This window comes from Oncorhynchus tshawytscha, linkage group LG14 (assembly GCF_018296145.1).
Source record: "Oncorhynchus tshawytscha isolate Ot180627B linkage group LG14, Otsh_v2.0, whole genome shotgun sequence".
In the NCBI taxonomy this organism is placed as follows: domain Eukaryota; kingdom Metazoa; phylum Chordata; class Actinopteri; order Salmoniformes; family Salmonidae; genus Oncorhynchus; species Oncorhynchus tshawytscha.
Window position 1 is genome coordinate 50,950,329 of NC_056442.1, and position 20,079 is coordinate 50,970,407.

Genomic DNA, 20,079 nt, shown 5'->3' on the forward strand with positions numbered 1-20,079 from the left:
GTCAACCCAATATGACATCCACATGGTTCCACAGTCAACCCAATATGACATCACATGGTTCCACAGTCAACCCAATATGAAATCCACATGGTTCTACAGTCAACCCAATATGACATCACATGGTTCCACAGTCAACCCAATATGACATCCACATGGTTCCACAGTCAACCCAATATGACATCCACATGGTTCCACAGTCAACCCAATATGACATCCACATGGTTCTACAGTCAACCCAATATGACATCACATGGTTCCACAGTCAACCCAATATGACATCCACATGGTTCCACAGTCAACCCAATATGACATCCACATGGTTCCACAGTCAACCCAATATGACATCCACATGGTTCCACAGTCAACCCAATATGACATCCACATGGTTCCACAGTCAACCCAATATGACATCCACATGGTTCTACAGTCAACCCAATATGACATCCACATGGTACCAGTCAACCCAATATGACAGCCACATGGTTCCACAGTCAACCCAATATGACATCCACATGGTTCCACAGTCAACCCAATATGACATCCACATGGTTCCACAGTCAACCCAATATGACATTCACATGGTTTCCACAGTCAACCCAATATGACATCCACATGGTTCCACAGTCAACCCAATATGACATCCACATGGTTCAGTCAACCCAATATCAACCCAATATGACATCCACATGGTTCCACAGTCAACCCAATATGACATCCACATGGTTCCACAGTCAACCCAATATGACATCCACATGGTTCCACAGTCAACCCAATATGACATCCACATGGTTCCACAGTCAACCCAATATGACATCCACATGGTTCCACAGTCAACCCAATATGACATCACATGGTTCCAGTCAACCCAATATGAAATCCACATGGTTCCACAGTCAACCCAATATGACATCACATGGTTCCACAGTCAACCCAATATGACATCACATGGTTCCACAGTCAACCCAATATGACATCACAATAACACAGATAGAATAACCAACTAGAATTCCACACTTGGCTAAAGTTTCAGAGCACTTACACAGACACAGGTTGCTCCACTAATATACGTCTACACAGAGACACAGCTAGCAGCAGACGAGTATCAAACGACCAGGTTATCTGATTATATTTGAGTCATTTAGCAGACGCTCTTATCCAGAGCAACTTACAGGAGCAACTAGGATTGTGCCTCACTCAAGAGCACATTGACATATTTTTTTTCACCTAGTCGGCACGAGGATTTGAATCAGCGACCTTTCGGTTACTGGCCCAACACTCTTAACCGCTAGGCTACCTGTCGCGCCCGATTATCCGTTAGCCTCTTCATTGGCTCACAATGGGGGAATTAGCCTAATGCTGATACATTTGGTTGGAGTGGTTGAAGGTGATGTCCCCAGATGGTTTGTAGGGGAGTTCTCTTGGCTTGGAGAGATTAAACACTATCACCACCCTGAACCTGAGGGCACTGGTTTGTGTGTGTGTGTGTGTGTGTGTGTGTGTGTGTGTGTGTGTGTGTGTGTGTGTGTGTGTGTCAGAGCTCCTGTAAATCATCTCTTCGGGGTAAAGAAAGAGAGAAAAACACATCTATAAATTAAGTGCTGTAAAAAGACAAAGATGAAATCAAAAACATAAATACTGTACAAACATATCTCTTCTACTACAGCCCCCTAAAACCAATGCCTTAAAACACACGTCACTGCGGTAGTGGGATGTTGTTTCTCTTTAAGTAGAACAAAACATTGTTAAAATTATAAACACAAAAGTGATTTAGGTGTGAGAACTAGTTGTATGTGTATGTTTGTCATAGGCTATGGAGAGACGAGCTGTGTTTTGTCGAACGAGTGAAGAACGAGTGTGTGTGTGTGTGTGTGTGTGTGTGTGTGTGTGTATGTTTATATAGTCTTAGTAGGTACCCTTGCCATATATTGCACATTGGTTACTTTTATAATGTTTACTCTTTAGTATCCTTGTTCAGAGAACAGAGACGTTTAGTGTTCACTCCTTGTTCCATTTCTCCTCTCCTCCCTAGGATGGAGTGTTAGGATGGCCTTGTTCCATCTCTCCTCTCCTCCCTAGGATGGAGTGTTAGGATGGCCTTGTTCCATCTCTCCTCTCCTCCCTAGGATGGAGTGTTAGGATGGCCTTGTTCCATCTCTCCTCTCCTCCCTAGGATGGAGTGTTAGGATGGCCTTGTTCCATCTCTCCTCTCCTCCCTAGGATGGAGTGTTAGGATGGCCTTGTTCCATTTCTCCTCTCCTCCCTAGGATGGAGTGTTAGGATGGCCTTGTTCCATTTCTCCTCTCCTTCCTAGGATGGAGTGTTAGGATGGCCTTGTTCCATTTCTCCTCTCCTCCCTAGGATGGAGTGTTAGGATGGCCTTGTTCCATTTCCCCTCTCCTCCCTAGGATGGAGTGTTAGGATGGCCTTGTTCCATTTCTCCTCTCCTCCCTAGGATGGAGTGTTAGGATGGCCTTGTTCCATTTCTCCTCTCCTCCCTAGGATGGATTGTCAGGATGGCCTTGTTCCATTTTTACTTCCATCAGTCCATCATTTGGCTTGTTGCAGAATTCACAATCTTCTTCCCATCAGTATACTTTCACCCTGTCTGCCTCAACCTCTCTCTCTTTCCTTCTCTCTCCCTATCCTTCACCTAATCGGTCTGTCCTTATCCACACTTTTCTCTGGTCACTGTCCCAATCTCTCGCTCTCTCTTTCTCTCCCTCTCTTTCCCTCTCTCTCACTTGTTCCCTCCCTCTCTCCTAGTAAAGTCTGTAGAGACAGAGTCCACGCCGAAACACCAGACACATCACTCAGTGATTAACAACACAGACAGTTGCATCAGAACAAACCAAAACAACAACAGAAACCTGGTTTGAAGCGACCCTGTAGTTTTTCAGCCTGGGCTAACAACACCCATGCACAGAGAGATCAGAAGACGGAGAAAATAACTCAAAAATACTGGACCTAATAAAAACGGGGTGGGTTTTGAGGAGGAGGGGTCGGGTTTATGTGTGGTTTTTGCTGAGGGTGGGGTTCAAATGGGTCGGGGGACTCTCATTGGCTCAGACCCGGGGCAGGGGGCTTGGCCTCACATCCTCCAGGGCAGTATGTTGCTGGTGCTGAAGGGGTGGGTTTTGATAAATGGGGCCGGCTGATTGGATCAGACCCTCCAGAGCAGTAAGTGGTTGGTACTGTCGTCCCGCCCCACTGTCTCACTGCTATTGGTCAGCCGGAAGTCCTCATAGCCATCGCCACCGGAGATCACCAACTGATTGGTTTTAACGGGCAGGAGGGCGGAGGCTCGACGGCGAGCGGAATCTCGCCTCTGCAGACCCCCATTACCCCCTTCAACACCACTCTGGGCTGGGTTGCCTAGGAGACAGAGGAGTTCAAAGGTCATGAATATGGAAGTAACCCTTTAAACATTGTATAGCAAATATGTTTGGAAGCAGAAATGGTGCGTGGAGTGACATGGTTACCTGTGGTATCGGCGGGCAGGGGGAAGTTGACGTCGAAGCCTTCAGGTAGTTCTATGGAGGTGAGGAACCTAACATGGCCAGTGTGTCCATGAGCGGAGCCCATGGGGGTCAGAGGTGACCGCAGCGTCCCTGACACAGTCCCAGAGCTGACGGCTGGGATAGACAGGGTCAGGACCACCCCTGCACTGGTCCCGATCCACAGCAGGTCCTTACAGGCCAGGAGAGCTGTGATCCTCAGACACGCTGCCTTGTGTTGCCGGATGATCGCATCTGAACCTGGGGAGGGGATGAGAATGGCAGAGAGGATAAGGTGAGAGGGAGAGGAAGGCCAGAGAGAGGGAGAGGAAGGCCAGACCGAGGGAGAGGAAGACCAGACAGAGGGAGAGGAAGACCAGACAGAGGGAGAGGAAGACCAGACAGAGGGAGAGGAAGACCAGACAGAGGGAGATGAAGACCAGACAGAGGAAGGCCAGAGAGAGGAAGGCCAGAGAGAGGGAGAGGAAGGCCAGAGAGAGGGAGAGGAAGACCAGACAGAGGGAGAGGAAGACCAGACAGAGGGAGAGGAAGACCAGACAGAGGGAGATGAAGGCCAGAGAGAGGAAGGCCAGAGAGAGGGAGATGAAGGCCAGAGAGAGGAAGGCCAGAGAGAGGGAGAGGAAGGCCAGAGAGAGGGAGAGGAAGGCCAGACAGAGGGAGAGGAAGGCCAGAGAGAGGGAGAGGAAGGCCAGAGAGAGGAAGGCCAGACAGAGGGAGAGGAAGGCCAGAGAGAGGGAGAGGAAGGCCAGACAGAGGGAGAGGAAGGCCAGAGAGAGGGAGAGGAAGGCCAGAGAGAGGGAGAGGAAGGCCAGAGAGAGGGAGAGGAAGGCCAGAGAGAGGGAGAGGAAGGCCAGACAGAGAGAAGAGAACAAGCGTTTTATTTAGAACTGGAGCTGCCATCTACTGGTTAAGAGGTGTAATGCGCTGACTCTGAATGTGTGTGTGTGTGTGTGTGCGCAGTGAATGTCTACGATGTTTTGGGGACTTATGGTGTGTGCGCATGCGTGTGTATGTGTGCTCTGTGTTACCTGCAAGCATCTTGTGCACGGCGGGGGCCACGTCCACCTCCGTCAGGCTGTCCCAGGTCTGGGCGTGGTAAAGTCTGATCTGGGCACTACCCTGGAGCGCCAGCCACACTCCCTGGCCGTAGCTCACCATGCAGGTAACACACCTACTGCTGTCTGTGCCCACCTGGAACCAGTGCTGCAGGGGAGAGAGAGAGGTTACAATCACCCAGATATCCATTTCATCCATCCATCGTTCCATCCATCCATCCATCCATCGTTCCATCCATCCATCCATTGTTCCATCCATCCATCCATCGTTCCATCCATCCATCCATCCATCGTTCCATCCATCCATCGTTCCATCCATCCATCCATCGTTCCATCCATCCATCCATCCATCCATCCATCCATCCATCCATTCATCCATCCATCCATCCATCCATCCATCGTTCCATCGTTCCATCCATCCATCCATCCATCCATCCATCCATCCATCGTTCCATCCATCCACCCATCGTTCCATCCATCCATCCATCGTTCCATCCATCCATCCATCGTTCCATCCATCCATCCATCCATCCATCCATCCATCGTTCCATCCATCCATCCATCCATCCTTCCATCCATCCATCCATCCATCCATCCATCGTTCCATCCATCCATCCATCCATCGTTCCATCCATCCATCGTTCCATCCATCCATCCATCCATCCATCCATCCATCCATCCATCCACCCATCCATCCATCCATCGTTCCATCCACCCATCCATCCATCCATCGTTCCATCCATCCATCCATCGTTCCATCCATCCATCCATCCATCGTTCCATCCATCCTTCCTTCCATTCATCCATCCATCCATCGTTCCATCCATACATCCATCCATCGTTCCATCCATACATCCATCCATCGTTCCATCCATCCATCCTTCCATCCATCATTTCCATCCATCCATCCATCCATCCATCCATCCATCCATCCATCCATCGTTCCATCCATCCATCGTTCCATCCATCCTTCCATCCATCCATCCATCATTCCATCCATCCATCCTTCCATCCATCCATCCATCCTCCAATCCATCCATCCATCCATCCATCCATCCATCCATCCATCCATCCATCCATCCATCCATCCATCCATCCATCCATCCATCCATCCATCCATCCATCATTCCATCCCATCCTTCCATCCATCCATCCATCCATCCATCATTCCATCCATCCATCCTTCCATCCATCCATCCATCCATCCAATCCATCCATCCATCCATCCATCCATCCATTGTTCCATCCATCCATCCATCCATCCATCCATCCATCCTTCCATCCATCCATCCATTGTTCCATCCATCCATCCATCCATCCATCCATCCATCCATCCTTCCATCCATCCATCCATCCATCCATCCATCCATCCATCCATCCATCCATCGTTCCATCCATCCATCCATCCATCCATCCATCCATCCATCCATCCATCCATCGTTCCATCCATCCATCCATCCATCCATCCATCCATCCATCCATCCATCCATCCATCCATCCATCCATCCATCCATCCATCCATCCATCCATCCATCCATCCATCCATCCATCCATCCATCCATCCATCCATCGTTCCATCCATCCATCCATCCATCCATCCATCGTTCCATCCATCCATCCATCCATCTTGTGATTGGACCGTAATGTAACCATACCTCTTGCACCAGTGTGGTTGTGTTGATGATGAGAACGCGGTTCTGTGAACCACACCACAGCTTCCCACCGACCGGGACCATCTTAGTGACAGGACTACTGGGCGTGCCCAGACTCAACGTCTGAGATGACTGGGCGTCCCAGAAACTCCCCACCTCCCTCTGGTAGACGATCACATCTCCGTTGGCCAGGGACGCAAACACCTTGTTGTCCAGGTAGCTGAGAGAAGAGAGGGAGGAGATTGTCAGACACTGAAGTAGTAAATCACCATTTAAAAGGTAAAAGTGGTAGACTTCTCTGATGTGGGCGAACATGAAAGCAGCCAGACTCACAGAACACACAGGATGGGGGCAGAATGCTGCATCTTCATGCTGTTCTTACGGTTCCGAATGTTGTCTGATGACTGGTACACATGGATACTGACAGAGAGAGTTCAAAACACGGAGTTAGGATTTCAACGTGTGTTTGTGTGCGTTTCTGTACGTGTCGGTGTGTATTTGCGTGTGTTTGTATGTGTGTTTACCATCCGTCCTCTGTGCCCAGCCACACAGAGCTCTGGTAAGCCTCCGGGTCAATGCTGAGCAGATCCTCCAGACTGGCTCTAGTGAAGGATCCCCGGGAGGAGCGGCGCATCGCTCTCCCGTCCATGGGGCTCTCGCTGTGGGGTCGACCTATTCCACCCCCCCCTGGCCTGCCTGGAGCTCCATAAGAACTGGCCACGGGGTAGTCCTGCTCCTCCTCACTACTGGTGGTCTCTGTAGCCATGTCCTTAGAACCAGACCCCTCCTCATCTAGGACAGAGGGACAAAGGATAGTCAGGGTGTTTAAGTCGGTGAAAACTTGTTCCCCAAGCTGGATGAATGGATGGCTTGGGGTTTTATGTGAATGTGTGTGAGAGAGTACTCACTGCCATAGCTGGATGAATGGATGGCTTGGGGTTTTATGTGAATGTGTGTGTGTGTGTGTGTGTGAGAGTACTCACTGCCATAGCTGGATGAATGGATGGCTTGGGGTTTTATGTGAATGTGTGTGTGTGTGTGTGTGTGTGTGTGTGCGTGTATGTGTGAGAGAGTACTCACTGCCATAGCTGGATGACACAGTAGAGTGACTGGCTTGGCTCTGCAGTGTAGAGGAGGGGCTAGGAGAATCTTCATCGTCCGTGTCATCACTATCAAATGGAACTAACTCTGGCCCCGCCCCTGAAGGGGGCTTGGTCAGCTCCAGCGACGAATGAGAGATGGAGATGTGTAGCTGCTGCTGCCGGAATGGGGTGGAGTCAACAGCTACAGGGGGAGGGGCTGAGGAGTGCTCCACTCCACGTTCCCTAGGAGACACAGGATGCAGGACACTGATTTCTTAGAAGTCAGTAATGCTAGCTAAGCATTGCAGGACATCAACAGTAAAGACTGATATGTGTGTGTTTGTACACTATGCTCTGTGTACCAACCTCCCCTTGAGTCCAGGGACTGATACGTGTGTGTTTGTACACTATGCTCTGTGTTCCAACCTCCCCTTGAATCCAGGGACTGATACGTGTGTGTTTGTACACTATGCTCTGTGTTCCAACCTCCCCTTGAATCCAGGGACTGATACGTGTGTGTTTGTACACTATGCTCTGTGTTCCAACCTCCCCTTGAATCCAGGGACTGATACGTGTGTGTTTGTACACTATGCTCTGTGTTCCAACCTCCCCTTGAGTCCAGGGACTGATACATGTGTGTTTGTACACTATGCTCTGTGTACCAACCTCCCCTTGAGTCCAGGGACCGCGGCGATACAGATGATCCTAGCAGAGCAGACAGCGATACAGGCCTCTACAGTGGGCTGGTCTCTGATGTTGAGCAGACACACCTGGCCCACATAACCATCACTGTTACACACCCACACCTCACTGCTGCTCTCTGGACAACTGTGGCTGGGGGAGGCACAGGAGAACTGGGGAGGGAGGATAGGAGGAAAAGGACTATGAATACTGAAGTAGGTGTGTTCTCCATCAAGTTGTGCCATAGTCAGAATGGCCTGGTAATGTCAGAATGTTAAATTCAAATCACTTCCTGAATTTGCTGCCTTCAAATCTAATTGAGCCCAACCCTGCACACCATCAGGACAGGCTGGTGTCTCTCTTACCTGCATCCCACTACGAGTCTTCATAATGGGGATCGCCTTCAGGAACTCTGGGTCCCACTGGTCCTTATTCATTGCTGCACACATAGGACAAAGGAAGGGCGAGATAGAGGTTATTTACCTACTGTTTACTCTCAAGGGAAAGGCTCTAGTGAACAATCCCTTTTAATTCCATGTTAAATAACATGAACATGTGTTTTCTCGTACCCAGTTTCTTCTTGGCATCTTCGAAGGCCTGTTGGAAGTTGCTGCGTGTGTCTGGGGAGCTGAACTCGAAGACGAAGCTTGTTTCTGCGGAGGCCGTGGTCAGCTCCAGCTTGGTGGGCAGGAAGCTCATACTGAAGGCTAGAGACTGTTTCTCTGCAAGCTCCCTGTGGACCGACGACATCAGGTCCTTTATCACATCATCCAGAGACTGAGGGGAGAGAAAGGTTTGTTAACGCCTAACTTTTTTCCAAATTAACTCCATAATATCGACAGAAACATGGCAAACGTTGTTTAGAATCAATCCTCAAGGTGTTTTTCACATCTATTCGATGATAAATCATTCGTGGAAGTTTGGTTTCTCCTCTGAACCAAATGGAAAATTGCACGCAGCTGGAGATTACGCAATAATTTTGACGGAGGACACCAAGTGGGCACCTGGTAAATGTAGTCTCTTATGGTCAATCTTCCAATGACATGCCTACAAATACGTCACAATGCTGCAGACACCTTGGGGAAACGACAGAAAGTGTAGGCTCATTCCTGGCGCATTCACAGCCATATAGGAGACATTAGAACACAGCGCCTTCAGAATCTGGGGCATTTCCTGTTTGAAATTTCATCTTGGTTTCGCCTGTAGCATCAGTTCTGTGGCACTCACAGACAATATCTTTGCAGTTTTGGAAACGTCAGAGTGTTTTCTTTCCAAAGCTGTCAATTATATGCATAGTCAAGCATCTTTTCGTGACCAAATATCTTGTTTAAAACGGGAACGTTTTTTTTATCGAAAAATTAAAAGAGCGCCCCCTATATCGAAGAAGTTAACCGAGGTGTGTATGAGACTGTTTCTCAGAGAGAGAGGAGAGAGAGAGAGGTTTGTTAACCGAGGTGTGTATGAGACTGTTTCTCAGAGAGAGAGGAGAGAGAGAGAGGTTTGTTAACCGAGGTGTGTATGAGACTGTTTCTCAGAGAGAGAGGAGAGAGAGAGAGGTTTGTTAACCGAGGTGTGTATGAGACTGTTTCTCAGAGAGAGAGGAGAGAGAGAGAGGTTTGTTAACCGAGGTGTGTATGAGACTGTTTCTCAGAGAGAGAGGAGAGAGAGAGAGAGAGGTTTGTTAACCGAGGTGTGTATGAGACTGTTTCCCTGGGAGAGAGGAGAGAGGAGAGAGAGAGTGAGGTTTTTTTTAAATGGTGTGTATGAGACTGTATCCCTGAGAAGGAGAGAGAGGTGTGTGTGTGGGGGAGGGGGACAAATGTAATTGTGTATGAGATCTGTTAGACGACTATGAGACGAGTGCATGTGTGTGTGTGTGTGTGTGTTACCTGGTGAGGGAAGCTGAGAGTCTCTGATAGTTTGCTGATCTGTCCCAGTGTACTCAGGTCCTCGTCCAGTCGACCAATCATCTTCTGGATGGTCTCTTTGTTGGTTGCCTGGGAGGGGTCTAACATACAGGAAAAGAGATGATGACATTTGACCTCTGATACTCACAGGAAACTACAGATCCCACATATAACCTACACATATAACCTACACATCCCATGAGCCTTCAGGAGTCTTACTTTTCACCATCTCCACGTCCTCTAGGGGAAGTTTCCACAGGAATTTATATTTACTGGAAGTGTCGATCACACTGGCAACAGAGTACCTGGAAGAGGGGGAGACAGAAAGACGAGAGGACAGGGAGAGAGATAGTTAGTTATTTCGGTCTACGATGCAATGTGTTTCAGGCAACACCAGGGGGCAGCAAGTCTCATTTTATTTAACACTGCAAATGATTGGGTGAACCCATAGAGAATGATAGAGGCCTCTAGTGGCCAAAAGGCTATTTTAGTATGGGCAGCGCCATTGAGGGCTTCAACAAATGTAGTCAACTGGGTGGGGCTTCCGACTTCATTGACTGATCGTTCGTGTCCATCCGGCTCATCAGGAGGGCTCAGCCAAATAGTGAAGAAGTAAATGGACTACTTCAAAATGAAGATAGCCTCAATGGCGCTGCCCATGTGGTCAAATACACTATAATGGCACAGATACAAAGTCCTCTAACTATCTCTATGGGTGAACCAAGGGACCAGGATTCCTGTCTGGAAGCATGGTTTTGACTACTGCTACAGTCTTGCAGTTTAACTCGTCTGGCCCAGAAAGGACATTTCCATAGACGGACCCATAAAGAAGTCAGACTTCAAATATCCCCCCCAAAGATATTAACATTTTATATTCATCCAAATGTCTGGCATGTTTTTGGATGACGTGATGACACTGCTCCCTGTGCACACCGAGTGCTAGTACGAAGTCGGGCCGTGTAAACCAACCAGGATATAGACAGTCCATGAATCGACGGATGCGAACGCGAGTAGATTAGTTGAAAAACAAAAGTGGCACATCTTGGACCCAGTGTCTAGATCTTTTATATCTCAATGTGGTGAACGTTAAGGGTTAAGGGCATAACGTTGCCAACTCAGATCCTAATATAAAGTCTTTGAATAGCTCGCGTGTTGACGGTGTTGCCTTACTCAGTCCCTAATAGGGACTTCTCAGGAAGGTTGTTAGTGAGTGGAATGGAACAAATACAAGATGGACTGATCTGTCTGTTTCCATTCTACATTGTGATTCAGAAGCTCAAGCAGCTGCATTGCAGGTGTGTGTGTGAGTATATGTGTGTATATGAGTGTGTATGTGAGTGTATGTGAGTGTATATGAGTGTGTATGTGAGTGTATGTGTGTGTGTGTGTGTGTATGTGTGTATATGTGAGTATGTGTGTGTGTATATGTGAGTGTGTATGTGTGTGTGTGTATATATGTGAGTGTGTGTGTGTGTGTGTGTATGTGAGTGTGTGTGTGTGTGTGTGTGTGTATGTAAGTATGCGAGTGTATATGTGAGTGTGTATGTAAGTATGTGTGTGTGTGTGTAAGTGTGTGTGTGTGTATGTGAGTGTGTATGTGAGTGTGTGTGTGTATGTGAGTGTGAGTGTGTGTGTGTGTGTGTATGTATGTAAGTGTGTGAATCACTCATGCTGCCAAACACATCCTCATAAAACATATAAAATAGCCTCCAACCCTCTACTCAGCATATTGGATGCAGTCTATCACAGTGCCATCTGTTTTGTCACCAAAGCCCCATATACTACCCACCACTGCGACCTGTACGCTCTCGTTGGCTGGCCCTCACTTCATATTCATCACCAAACCCACTGGCTCCAGGTCATCTATAAGTCTTTGCTAGGTAAAGCCCCGCCTTATCTCAGCTCGCTGGTCACCATAGCAGCACCCACCCGTAGCACACGCTCCAGCAGGTATATTTCATTGGTCACCCCCAAAGCCAATTCCTCATTTGGTCGCCTTTCCTTCCAGTTCTCTGCTGCCAATGACTGGAACAAACTGCATAAATCACTGAAGCTGGAGACATATCTCCCTCACTAGCTTTAAGCACCAGCTGTCAGAGCAGCTCACAGATCACTGCACCTGTACATAGCCCATCTGTAAATAGCCCATCCAACTACCTCATCCCCATACTGTTATTTATTTTACTTATTTTGCTCCTTTGCATCCCAGTATCTCTACTTGCACACTCATCTTCTACATATCTATCACTACAGTGTTTAATTGCTATATTGTAATTATTTCACCACCATGGCCTTTTATTGCCTTAACTCCCTTATCCTACCTCATTTGCACACGCTGTATATAGACTTTTTTTTCTATTGTATTATTGACTGTATGTTTGTTTATTCCATGTGTAACTCTGTGTTGTTGTTTGTGTCGCACTGCTTTGCTTTATCTTTGCCAGATCGCAGTTGTAAATGAGAACTTGTTCTCAACTAGCCTACCTGGTTAAATAAAGGTGAAATAAAATATAAATAATAAAATATGTGTGTGTATGTATGTTTATATGTGTGTGTGTGTGTGTGTGTATGTGTGTTGTTTGTGAGTGTGTATGTGAATGTGTGTGTGTATGTCTCACAGGCTCATGGAGCTGCGTCTCAGGGATCCAGACTTCCTCTTGAGGGTGGTGCAGATGAGCAGATCACTGAAGAGGAAGAGAGAGCGGTCCTTCTTACCCCCCACGGTCTTCTGCAGAGACAGAGACAGAGACAGACAGAGTGAGAGAGTGAGAGAGACAGCGACAGAGAGAAACACAGTCCTATCCTTCTCATCCGTTATCTAGATTGTAGATTGATATCTGACAGAGGGCAGTCCCTCAGCAGAGCAGTCCCTCCGCAGAGCAGTCCCTCCGCAGAGCAGTCCCTCAGCAGAGCAGTCCCTCCGCAGAGCAGTCCCTCCGCAGAGCAGTCCCTCCGCAGAGCAGTCCCTCCGCAGAGCAGTCCCTCCGCAGAGCATCTATGGTCCCTGCTGTCAGACTCTATCCAGAAGAGCATCATAATAGCACAACGTCAATCTACTGTCCTAGTGTCTCAGACTCACCGCCTCCATCACCATCTCCTGTCTCAGGAACTTCCTCATTGGGTTAAGGATCTGTCAGAGAGAGAGAGAGATTATAATCATTATTACAGTAGCATGAACTTTGAGAAAGCAAAAGAAAGCACGACGTATAATCTGCAAACTTTCAAAACATTTAATTTAAAAACAGAATATATCAGAATATATATATAAATTATATATAAATTCATAAAAAATCCTACAATGTGATTTTCTGGATTTTTTTCCCTCATTTTATATATATATATATATATATATATATATATATATTCTGTTTTTAAATGAAATGTTTTAAATATATATCTATATATTCTGTTTTTAAATGAAATGTTTTTAAATGAAATATATATATATATCTATATATTCTGTTTTTAAATTAAATGTTTTAAATATATATCTATATATCTATATATTCTGTTTTTAAATTAAATGTTTTAAATATATATCTATATATCTACATATTCTGTTTTTAAATGAAATGTTTTAAATATATATCTATATATTCTGTTTTTAAATGAAATGTTTTAAATATATATCTATATATTCTGTTTTTAAATGAAATGTTTTAAATATATATCTATATATTCTGTTTTTAAATGAAATGTTTTAAATATATATATATATTCTGTTTTTAAATTAAATGTTTTAAATATATATCTATATATTCTGTTTTTAAATGAAATGTTTTAAATATATATCTATATATCTATATATTCTGTTTTTAAATGAAATGTTTTAAATATATATCTATATATCTATATATTCTGTTTTTAAATGAAATGTTTTAAATATATATCTATATATCTATATATTCTGTTTTTAAATGAAATGTTTTAAATATATATCTATATATTCTGTTTTTAAATGAAATGTTTTAAATATATATCTATATATCTATATATTCTGTTTTTAAATGAAATGTTTTAAATATATATCTATATATTCTGTTTTTAAATGAAATGTTTTAAATATATATCTATATATTCTGTTTTTAAATGAAATGTTTTAAATATATATCTATATATTCTGTTTTTAAATTAAATGTTTTAAATATATATCTATATATTCTGTTTTTAAATGAAATGTTTTAAATATATTATATATATATATTCTCTTTTTAAATGAAATGTTTTAAATATATATCTATATATATATATATATTCTGTTTTTAAATGAAATGTTTTAAATATATATCTGTTTTTAAATGAAATGTTTTAAATATATATATATATATATATTCTGTTTTAAATATATATCTTTTTAAATGAAATGTTTTAAATATATATCTATATATATATTATATATATATCTATATATTCTGTTTTTAAATTAAATGTTTTAAATATATATCTATATATTCTGTTTTTAAATTAAATGTTTTAAATATATATCTATATATTCTGTTTTTAAATGAAATGTTTTAAATATATATCTATATATTCTGTTTTTAAATGAAATGTTTTAAATATATATCTATATATCTATATATTCTGTTTTTAAATGAAATGTTTTAAATATATATCTATATATTCTGTTTTTAAATGAAATGTTTTTTAATCTATTCTGTTTTTAAATGAAATGTTTTAAATATATATCTATATATTCTGTTTTTAAATTAAATGTTTTAAATATATATCTATATATTCTGTTTTTAAATGAAATGTTTAAATGAAACGTTTTTTAAATATGCCGTTTCCAGCTACAAGTCATTTACAATATTAACAATGTCTCTGATCAATTTGATGTTATTTTAATGTACAAAAAAAGTGATTTTCTTTCAAAAACAAGGACATTTCTAAGTGACCCTAAACTTTTGAACGGTAGTGTGCGTGTGAGTGTCCTACATCTCTGACATGTTCCACTCCCTCGATGTGGGCTTCTATCTCCTGCATGACGCGTGTCTCTCTCTCCACCTCCTCCGCAGAGCGACGCCCCTTATTGATCTTCTCAGCCAATCGCTTGATGTCTCTCTGGGCATCCAATAGCAACGGGTGGTCTGGATGTTCCTCAGGAGTGTGCTTCAACAGATCCTAGAGAACAGGGACACCACATTTTACTACCAAGTAAAAGGAAGCACCACCTGTAAGAGAATATGCCTTCATATACAGAGGGGCAAAAAAGTATTTAGTCAGCCACCAATTGTGCAAGTTCTCCCACTTAAAAAGATGAGAGAGGCCTGTAATTTTCATCATAGGTACACTTCAACTATGACAGACAAAATGAGAAGAAAAAAAAATCCAGAAAATCACATTGTAGGATTTTTAATGAATTTATTTGCAAATGATGGTGGAAAATAAAATGACTAAATACTTTTTTGCCCCACTGTATATACAAGCTTATTTTCATCTTTCATACGCAGGCCTTCAACACTAAATTGGTTGACATTGTGGAAATAGCTAGGCCAGGAAAAGCCTGAGTCTTGCCTAGGATTTACCCCAGTTAGGCAGAGGGAACCATGGGGATCCTGAACATCTTGGCCATGTACTGTTATAATCTCCACCCAGCACAGCCAGAAGAGGACTGGCCACCACTCAGAGCCTGGTTCCTCTCTATGTTTCTTCCTAGGTTCCTGCCTTTCTAGGGAGTTTTTCCTAGCCACTGTGCTTCTACATCTGCATGGGCTGGGTTTCTGTACAGCACTTTGTGACACCTGCTGATGTAAGGGCTTTATAAATACATTTGATTGATTGACTGAGTTCGGCAGAGTTGAGGGGACTCACCTTGACCAGCAGCTCATAACGGGGGATCCTCTGGACAGGCTTGATCATCAGATCACCCAGGGCCTGCTTCTCCTTGTTCTCACGCATACTGGTCTGTGTGTGTGTGTGTGTGTGTGTGTGTGTGTGTGTGTGGGGGGGGGGTTGAGAAGAAAAGAAGACAGAAAAGAGAGAAAGGGAGAACGGGACAGAGTTCTAGTCAGACATACAGTACATATGAGCCATACGGTGTGAATAATCGGTCTGGTTTCTCCACAGACACTAGATGGCGGTATGGTTCCACATTCTGATCAGTCACCCTCCTGTGACCGTCTCACTGAAGAAGACCTGTGACTTTTTAAAAGTAATCTAGTCTGGTCAAAGGTCAACTATAGAGGGGATAAAAACAACAGATGGAGAAATAGGGACACACACACACACTGAACTATACACAGACAGACATGCAGGAACACACATCCACATGTTTTGAGCTCAATGTCTCAGCTCTGCCAATCAGTAGCCATCTGACTAGTGAGGAACTGCCCCTCCCTACCGTCAGGCTATGCTCAAACACTACACCCCAACCTGAGCACTGCGTTCGGTCCCCTCTGGCCTCTTGGCCCTCCCACCCCTGCTAAATGACTCAAATGTAAATGATTCCCTTCAGCAGAACCTGCCTATCACACCTGTGTGTGTGTAATCCAAAAGAACTGGGCCAGACTTCTCTACCTCAAGCCAGGTGTACACTACACGACTGTGGACCCAATTAAGCTGTCCTAGACACGTTTAGAAGATCGGAGATCAAATCTATGTCGTCGCCTACTCGGGTCAGAGACGTAATCCGAGGGCTATCGATCCCGTCTTTGAGAAGTCCCAGACATCCTGAGACATCAAACATGTTTGATTTTATCGACACAAAATCTGCAATGCCTTTGTAGTGTGAACGTGCAACGACAAGTTTTGGGAAAAGTGATCAGCGACATGTAGACTAGAGAAGGACAGGTGACTAGTACTAGAATGAATATGTAGACTAGAGAAGGACAGGTGACTAGTACTAGAATGAATATGTAGACTAGAGAAGGACAGATGACTAGTACTAGAATGAATATGTAGACTAGAGAAGGACAGATGACTAGTACTAGAATGAATATGTAGACTAGAGAAGGACAGATGACTAGTACTAGAATGAATATGTAGACTAGAGAAGGACAGATGACTAGTACTAGAATGAATATGTAGACTAGAGAAGGACAGATGACTAGTACTAGAATGAATATGTAGACTAGAGAAGGACAGATGACTAGTACTAGAATGAATATGTAGACTAGAGAAGGACAGATGACTAGTACTAGAATGAATATGTAGACTAGAGAAGGACAGATGACTAGTACTAGAATGCGTTTGTACTTGCCTTTAACCAAAGCGTCAAAATCGTTAGAGCTCTGAAGTTCGCAGGCAATATTATTCAATTCAAACGGTTGACTAGATATTTCAACACTGTATGCAAAGCGTGAATGTCTGACTGGAAACGCTTATGAGGCTGCTTTGAGCCACAGCTCGTTCCAGCTACATTAATAATCTAATCGTGTCATTGTTTTAGTGTGGTATGGAGAATCCTCACGACCACGTGAAGAACGTTGTATTGTGTGACCTCCTGTCTGTGCCACATGGTTTAGTGCGAGCGTCACTACGTTGCCAAGACAACAAGCTACAGGAAAGACGGTTGTTTAATGTGAGAGGCTCAGCCATGTTAGGATTTTGAAAGTCCTGTAGTGTTCGCCCGGCATCAGGGGATGAGTGATCGAGTGTCTCTTTCTAAAGAAAACCTCCTGAGAGAACTGCCATTGGAAGAGCAACAGGGACAGGATGTGCGCACACACACACACACACACACACGATAAAGACACTTAGAGACAAGTCCATGTATCACACTCATCTACACAAACACACTCATATCAACAGCAGACAGACTACCGTTCAAAGGTATGGGGTCACTTACAAATGCCCTAGTTTTTAAAAGCTCATTTTTTGTCCATTAAAATACATAAAATTGATCAGAAATGCAGTGTAGACATTGTTAATATTGTAAATTACTATTGTAGCTGGAAACGGCTGGCTGTTTTTATGGACTATCTACACAGGCATTATTAGCAACCATCACTCCTGTGTTCCAATGGCACGTTGTGTTAGCTAATCCAAGTTTATCATTTTAAAAGGCTAATTGATCATTAGAAAACCCTTTTGCAATTATCTTAGCACAGCTGAAAACTGTTGTTCTGATTAAAGAAGCAATAAAACTGGCCTTCATTAGACTAGTTGAGTATCTGGAGCATCAGCATTTGTGGGTTCGATTACAGGCTCAAAATGGCCAGAAACAATTAACTTTCTTCTGAAACTCATCAGTCTATTCTTGTTCTGAGAAATGAAGGCTATTCCATGCACTAAATTCCCAAGAAACTGAAGATCTCGTACAACGTTGTGTACTGGACAGCACTTAATTGGAGCCAATTTCCTTGTACAACAGGACAATGACCCAAAGCACAGCTCCAAACTATGCAATAACTATTTAGGGAAGAAGCAGTCAGCTGGTATTCTGTCTATAATGGAGTGGCCAGCACAGTCACCGGATCTCAACCCTATTGAGCTGTTGTGGGAGCAGCTTGACCGTATGGTACGTAAGAAGGGGCCCATCAAGCCAATCCAACTTGTGGGAGGTGCTTCAGGAAGCATGGGGTGAAATCTCTTCAGATTACATCAACAAATTGACAACTAGAACTCCAAAGGTCTGCAAGGCTGTAATTGCAAGATTCTTGGACGAAAGCAAAGTTTGAAGGACACAATTATTTTTTAAATAAAAATCATTATTTATAACCTTGTCAACGTCTTGACTACGTTTCCTACTCATTTTGCAACTCGTTTCATGTATTTTTCCATGGAAAACAAGGGCATTTCTAAGTGACCATAAACTTTTGAACGGTAGTGTACACACTCACCTCCAGGAACTTGAGGAATGCCGGCTTGGCCTCCTTTGCGATCCTCACGGCGTCTTTGGCGTTCAGAAAGTTATCGATGTATGCTGAATAAATATTAGCAAGAATCTCTTTGGAGAACTGTGAGGAAGAGAGAAAGATAGAGAGGAGAGGAGAGAGAAAGTTAACAGGCAAACGGGAATATAAACACAGTGTAAAAGGCCCCCCTCATACTAGGTTTGATTTGCTACTAGCATAATCCAGCTACGTAGAGTGAGGAACTGCCTGTGCCTCGCATACTCCCTTAAAAGACTTTTGCTTGAAAAACAAGGGGAAATAAAGTGGCAATATTACTGTTTGTCCCTTTAGAGACACCGTAGCAACAACATATCCAGTGTACATCACCTGAAATAGACTGAATTAATCTGAGATAAATCAAGAAATCTGTCATTAATTTTGTCGTTTTTGCAGAGTAGGTCTTAGTTAGATATAAAATTGTGTGACTAAGACGTTTGGTGCAGTATTTCTCAAGTGAGAAAAAAAAAGCAAGAAAACTAGTTGTCTCTTGTTGAATGACAACCACTTCATTAAAGAATCCCGTCCATAGTTTCCACTCTGACTAGGTGTAGTACTGTTGACCAATCACTGAAAAAGGGGCGTGGAAGAAAAAAAACTACCAAACGCCAAAACAAACAAAAACATTTTGTCATAATATATGCGCGGACCTGTTCGAAGCATGCGACAGGCTATAAACTGACCCTGAAGGAGGGTGAATCTTGCCCGGCAACAAGTGGTTGGTGAGCCTGGCTCTGGCTGGGATTGGCCAATATGGTGATACATAGGAAGTCTCCCTCCAGGCTTAAAAACCAAAGTAAAAAGGGCATGCCTCGATTGGGGGAAAGGGGCATTCCTCAATTGGGGAAAGGTATATTCCTCAATTGGGGGAAAGGGGCATTCTTCAATTGGGGGAAAGGGCATCCTCGGTGGGGGAAAAGGGGCATTCCTCAATTAGGGAAAGGGGATTCCTCAATTAGGGGAAAGGGGCATTCCTCAATTAGGGGAAAGGGGCATTCCTCAATTAGGGGAAAGGGGCATCCTCCGTGGGGAGAAGGGGCATTCCTCAATTAGGGGAAAGGGGCATTCCTCCGTGGGGAAAGGGGCATTCCTCCGTGGGGAAAGGGGCATTCCTCCGTGGGGAAAGGGGCATTCCTCAATTAGGGAACGGGGCATTCCTCAATTAGGGGAAAGGGCATTCCTCCGTGGGGAAAGGGGCATTCCTCCGTGGGGAAAGGGGCATTCCTCCATGGGGAAAGGGGCATTCCTCCATGGGGAAAGGGGCATTCCTCAATTGGGGGAAAGGGGCATTCCTCAATTGGGGGAAAGGGGCATTCCTCCGTGGGGAAAGGGGCATTCCTCCGTGGGGAAAGG

The 20,079-nt window shown here is 44.2% G+C and overlaps 1 protein-coding gene across 1 annotated transcript in view; it reads right to left on the reverse strand.

The window, feature by feature from the left end:
- Nucleotides 1–865: 865 nt before the first annotated feature.
- Nucleotides 866–20,079, reverse strand: part of LOC112267475 (rho guanine nucleotide exchange factor 17) — a 107,432-nt gene continuing 88,218 nt past the window's right edge. Inside the window, exons 4-20 of the mRNA XM_042297651.1 lie at nucleotides 18,676–18,792; nucleotides 15,707–15,799; nucleotides 14,831–15,016; nucleotides 12,972–13,022; nucleotides 12,511–12,620; nucleotides 10,112–10,197; nucleotides 9,875–9,993; nucleotides 8,555–8,762; nucleotides 8,351–8,424; nucleotides 7,971–8,158; nucleotides 7,303–7,547; nucleotides 6,747–7,014; nucleotides 6,556–6,642; nucleotides 6,226–6,442; nucleotides 4,544–4,718; nucleotides 3,480–3,755; nucleotides 866–3,372 (exon numbers count right to left, since the gene is read on the reverse strand). Coding sequence (XP_042153585.1) covers nucleotides 3,161–3,372; nucleotides 3,480–3,755; nucleotides 4,544–4,718; nucleotides 6,226–6,442; nucleotides 6,556–6,642; nucleotides 6,747–7,014; nucleotides 7,303–7,547; nucleotides 7,971–8,158; nucleotides 8,351–8,424; nucleotides 8,555–8,762; nucleotides 9,875–9,993; nucleotides 10,112–10,197; nucleotides 12,511–12,620; nucleotides 12,972–13,022; nucleotides 14,831–15,016; nucleotides 15,707–15,799; nucleotides 18,676–18,792 — 2,712 coding nt within the window. The 3' untranslated portion in view covers nucleotides 866–3,160. The remainder of the gene's footprint in view (nucleotides 3,373–3,479; nucleotides 3,756–4,543; nucleotides 4,719–6,225; nucleotides 6,443–6,555; nucleotides 6,643–6,746; nucleotides 7,015–7,302; nucleotides 7,548–7,970; nucleotides 8,159–8,350; nucleotides 8,425–8,554; nucleotides 8,763–9,874; nucleotides 9,994–10,111; nucleotides 10,198–12,510; nucleotides 12,621–12,971; nucleotides 13,023–14,830; nucleotides 15,017–15,706; nucleotides 15,800–18,675; nucleotides 18,793–20,079) is intronic.